Source organism: Papio anubis, chromosome 9 (genome assembly GCF_008728515.1).
Source record: "Papio anubis isolate 15944 chromosome 9, Panubis1.0, whole genome shotgun sequence".
Taxonomy (NCBI): domain Eukaryota; kingdom Metazoa; phylum Chordata; class Mammalia; order Primates; family Cercopithecidae; genus Papio; species Papio anubis.
In genome coordinates this window covers 49928715-49934419 of record NC_044984.1, presented here as the reverse complement: position 1 = coordinate 49934419, position 5705 = coordinate 49928715, and the positions used below count along the sequence as shown (strand labels likewise).

Sequence of the window (5705 nt, the reverse complement as noted above, 5' to 3'; positions counted from 1 at the left end):
TACAGAAATGCACCCACCAGTTAGTGATGAAATGGTCTTCCACTCTGTTTTAAGCTTTAGATAGTAGGTTCTGCTGTTCCTACTTTGGAAGCATTCTTACACAATAGAAGTCAAAACACAATAAACATACGTGTGCATGGGTCTTTATAGCAGCACCATTTATAATCCTTTGGGTATATACCCAGTAATGGGATGGCTGAGTCAAATGGCATTTCTAGTTCTAGATCCTTGAGGAATCACTACACTGTCTTCCACAATGGTTGAACTAGTTTACAGTCCCACCAACAGTGTAAAAGTGTTCCTATTTCTCCACATCCTCTCCAGCACCTGTTGTTTCCTGACTTTTTATTTACTGCGGCACTATTCACAATAGCAAAGACTTGGAACCAACCCAAATGTCCATCAATGATAGACTGGATTAAGAAAATGTGGCACACAAACACCATGGAATACTATGCAGCCATAAAAAAGGATGAGTTCATGTCCTTTGTAGGGACATGGATGAAGCTGGAAACCATCATTCTCAGCAAACTATTGCAAGAACAAAAAAACTGAACACAGCATGTTCTCGCTCATAGGTGGGAATTGAACAATGAGAACACTAGGACACAGGAAGGGGAACATCACACACCAGAGCCTGTCATGGGGTGGGGGGAGGGGGGAGGGACAACATTAGGAGATATACCTAATGTAAATGACAAGTTAGTGTGTGCAGCACACCAACATGGCACATGTATACATTTGTAACAAACCTGCACGTTGTGCACATGTACCCTAGAACTTAAAGTATCATTAAAAAATAAAATAATAAAAAATAATAAAAATAAGTCAAAACACATCTAACTTCTTTAAGACTTTTTGAGTGATTGTCCTCTTGGCAGCCCCTTTCACTTCATTGTTCCTCAGGCTGTAGATAATGGGGTTTAGCATAGGTGTGATGACAGTGTAGGACAATGACACTAGCTTCTTGCTTTCAGGAGACTGGTTTGATTTGGGCCGCAGGTAGGTCAGACTGGCTGTTCCATAGAAGAGGGACACCACAATGAGGTGTGAGGAACAAGTAGAAAATGACTTCCGGCGACCAGTGGCAGAGGACATCCTCAGAATTGTTATGATAATGCGGGTGTAGGAAACCAAAATGAGAGAAAAGGGAAACATGATAAACAGGAGTGTGGAGGCAAGTGCTTGCATTTCATACATGGTTGTATCCACTGTGACTAGTTTTAACACTGGGGGACCATCACAGAAAAAGTGGTCCACGGCATTTGGTCCACAGAAAGGCAGGGCCATCATCCAAGCCGTCTGTAGCATAGACACAGGAACACCGGACATCCAAGAACCCATGGCCATCCACCAGCATAGGGACCTGTTCATTATGACTGAATAACGGAGAGGGTTACAGATGGCCACAAAGCGATCATAAGCCATCATAGAGAGAAGGAAACATTCAGAACTGCCGAATAAGAAGAAGAAGTACATCTGGGTACCACAGCCCACAAAAGAGATGATTTTTCTTGGGGACACTAGATCTACAAGCATCTTTGGCACCATAACTAAGGTGAAACATACTTCAAGAAGTGATAGATTTCGAAGAAAGAAGTACATGGGTGTTTGAAGTGCGGGATCCACACTGGTAACTGTGACAATAAGAAAGTTGCCCAACAAAGTGACTGTATAAATGGCCAGGAACAAAATAAAGAGGGAAACTTGCATCTCGGGGTTGTTTGTAAAACCAAGAAGAATAAATTCAGTGACCCTGGTGTGATTTTCACAGATCATATCTTAGACGAGTTTCTCTCTAAAAATCAAAGTGTGTGCATCAAAGGGTATTAAATCAATATAGAGATAATCTCAAAAATATTAATAACATCAATAAAACATCTTTATTCTCAGTTGTCTCACCATTCTGTTTCTCTGAAGCAGAAATGATGTTTACAATAAGATAAAATTAAGGAAAAATAAACATTTTGTATAAATCTTACTCATTGTTTACCACCTAGATGTAACTTTTCTCTCACGAGTAGTCATAGTCTGCACTCGTATTCTTCATCATAGGCGTGCTATTTTATAGGATAAAGTAGAAAGAGTGTAGATAGATAATTAAAATAGAATAGTGTACTAATTTTTAAGTGATTTCAGGATGCAATAAAGATAAATAATGGGCTAGTTTGACATTCTAATATTAAATTATGTTAATCACATTTCTACTAAATACAGTGCATTTTACACCATTCATCCACTATATATACATATACCAACATGCTCAGTACACACACACACACATACACAAGAAACTTAATAAATAAACATAATATATGCTTATGATTTTGGTGCTTCTCTGTAGTCTCCATGAGCCTAATAATTTATGACATTTTTATATTGTCTTTTGAACCATAATTCAACTTCACTGGGCCCCCATTTCTTAGTATACACAGAGTTACAGTTACATTGTTTAAGTTACATTTTTTTAAAACTTCCAAACAAATATGATTTACAATAGAGAAGTATCCTCCCAACACTCATCTCAACTTTTCCCCCCAAAATAGCTCCTCTCATGACTGTCCATCTTCTTTAGAACTTCATTATCAGAAGTAGGGTACATACACTTACTTTTGTACGTCAGCTGATCCAGTCACAAAAGCACTAATTCAACTATTATGAACTCAAATACTATATCTTACTTGGAACAAAATATTTTGGCCAACATTAAATTATGCAAATTTTTTCTTTACAGGAGGTCATTCTTAGTACCAAAATTTAGCAATTACAGGAGCATGTGTTAGAAAAATAATTTCTTTCAAAATTGGAGTTGGGTAAATATTGTATCAATTATTTTATATACTTTTTAAATTTAATTCCAAAAATGCATATTTCATTTTATAGTCAAAATAATTTCAAATAGATATCCCCTCCTGAAGTGAGTAGGTAAAAATTTACGGTGTACGGAATCTTTCTAAACTGTGGCTCATTTAAGTAATTCTATGTTTTAATTCTACTCAAGATATGTAACATCTTACCTGTGTATTTTCCATATTGTAAGTTCTCAAAGGAATGTCCTCAGTAGCAAAAGGAAAGGAACAACTCTGCTGATTTCAGGCTTCCCATGCCCTTGTAAGTCCCAGAATAATAGGTAACATGTGACAGTGATTACAACCATTACTCTCTCACTGCTATTGCAAAACCAGCTTCACTATCATTCTTGTCATCAGGATTAGAAACATCATATTCCTGGTATATTCATCAAAACTTATGAAAAACTTCATATGCATTATCATGCTTACCTACATTTTGGGACAATTCTAAACTTGTTATGGGTCTAAAATTATGCCATATTTTGTTTTGAAAAAATATGGGAGTTGATGAAGGCATGAAGATTTTATAGTAGTTACAATATCTAGTACATCCTAAAATGCCTCAACCAACTGCCTCTCAGAATTCTGATATTAACAGTGGCAGAAAGCAATACTAGGATGAATGGCTTTTCATTGAGTAATAAGTTCTATAGTGTACAATCCATGTGAAATATGAATAAGGATATCCAAAAATGGTCAGTTTCTTGAATTTTTAATAATTACCATTGCACATTTTTCATCTTTCCTGGAGGCATTTAAATTTTAATAAAAGTTTAGACAATTAGAGGTTTATAATGTCATACGATGTACCTCTAAATACTCCTCTCAGTCTTTCTATATCCTAAAAAGCCTACAGATTACTTTGCATATATTCGCTAAACAAAGAGATTAATCAGCAGTGATGTTGCAGTCACTACCACAAATTTATACTGATTTAAAAAAAAACTTGCAAACTGATGTTGAGTTGCCACGATTACTACATCACTCTAGAGAATGTACTGTCTTATTTGTCGCATGGCATTTTGATAACTTGATGTCCTTTAATTAAGTTCACTAATTTAGTTGGTAATATTTTAATGAGGCCAAACAGTTTTTTTCATGTCCCATTAAGCAGGCCAACTTTGGCCTTTTTTTTAGAAAATAGACTTTACCTCTTATTTTAGCTAACTTTTTTATAAATATATGTTTTTTCATAAAATTATTATGGATGAATGCAATTATATCTTCAGTATTTGGAGTACAACAGGAATCTGAGATTGTTATGAAATTTATCTAAATGGAGCAGCACTTTTAACAATCCTACATGTAAATGAATAAATTGCCATAGTACCTAAATTAAAAGTACTTTGTGTAGTTATAAACCACAGCACTTCTTTATTACGTAGCTACTGTTTTATTAATACTCTCTTCTTTAGCATTCTGTTGCTTTCCAGAATGAAGGTCTCATTATCTGTTTTCTTTTATTTAGTGAAGTATAAAATTATTCCTTTTCTGATAATTAAAATTTCATTATTTATTTTTCAGAGAATGCTTTTGTAATACACAGATGTACAGATAAATGGAGATGTTTAACAAAATTGAGAAATATAACATCATAAAAGAAATCTGGATGTATCTTACCAAATGAAACCTCATGTTTCTTCTGTAATTGGAAATTTAATGATTTTTTAAAGATATGCAGTATTTTCAGAGAAATGTTCACTGATCTTGAAATCTATTGATAGCTCAAATCTTCCTAATGAAGTTAATACCTTAGACAGTCTAACATGCCTTGCACTGGCACTACATGGTTGCTATATTTTAGTAATAGCATTTAAAAGTGTGACTGGCTTTGGGGAAATGATCCCTGGATCACTAGAAAGGACGATGGTTAATTAAACAACTGCTTTTATCTCACAGGGGAAATACAGAATGTTCATACAATTATCTATATTTCCTGTAAGTCATATTTGCAATTGAAGATGCATTTCTCAATAATAGATATTTTGTGGTGGGGCTACTGGACACACTGATCAAATCTCTTGGAATTGCAACTTTTAACATGCCAGGCTGTGTGAAGAACACAGACTTTAATTTGCCCTATAATATTTTTGTATTTTTTGTGGGATAGATTTTGGTTCAGTACTGGTGAGAGAAATGTACCATGCTCATGAAACTTACATGATTTTTAAATTTTATTTTTAACTGATTTTTAAAATGTTAATATTTTAAACTTATTTCCATAATAATATTTTTAAATAATTAAATACATCAAATTCATCTGATAATTGGCATGTATTTTGTTGTTGTCTTATACCCTAAGTTGTTTGGCTATTGGTTCATTTTACTATGAGAACATTGTAAACAACGTCATGATTCATGTATTATTTCAGTCAGTGGTACCTTATAATGTCTAACATGGTTGCTGTCAGGAAGAAGTAAGCAATTTTTTTATTCCTTGGGATTGTTTATTCTTGGAATTTTTGAGGTAATTTTAATATCGAGAAATAACATGACACTTCGAAGTGTTTTGTAATGAGCAAACAGAACTGTGTAAATAACTCCCTTTATTTCCTTACACTATCTTTTTTGCAGAAGCAACTTTTATAAATAAATATAAACTTTAAAACAGTTACAAATCAGCACAGTGGGAATAATTCAAAAAATTCTAATAAGTCTTTGGAGGCAAAAAAAAAAAAAAAAAAAAAAAAAAACCTTGAAAAGGCCCTTGGAGTTTCAGGTCAACCAATGCATGTACAGAAGCCTTAACAAACAGCTAGATAGGAAGGTTCATCATTTCCTAATTTTACTTCTTTCTAGAAAAGAAAAAGAAAAACTTCCTATATTTGTAGAAGTTGAAGGAAAATTCCTTAA

General features: G+C 33.9%; 1 protein-coding gene across 1 annotated transcript; it reads right to left on the bottom strand.

The window, feature by feature from the left end:
* Positions 1-739: 739 nt before the first annotated feature.
* On the bottom strand, positions 740-5503 carry LOC101009686 (olfactory receptor 10A7). The gene has a single exon (XM_021923275.2). It carries the CDS (start codon positions 1777-1779, stop codon positions 829-831), a length of 951 nt encoding a protein of 316 aa, XP_021778967.2. The 5' UTR covers positions 1780-5503; the 3' UTR covers positions 740-828.
* Positions 5504-5705: the final 202 nt, after the last annotated feature.

Bases quoted from the DNA above. Each gene is read 5' to 3' on its own strand.
- LOC101009686 (XM_021923275.2), bottom strand. From the start codon at position 1,779: ATGATCTGTGAAAATCACACCAGGGTCACTGAATTTATTCTTCTTGGT.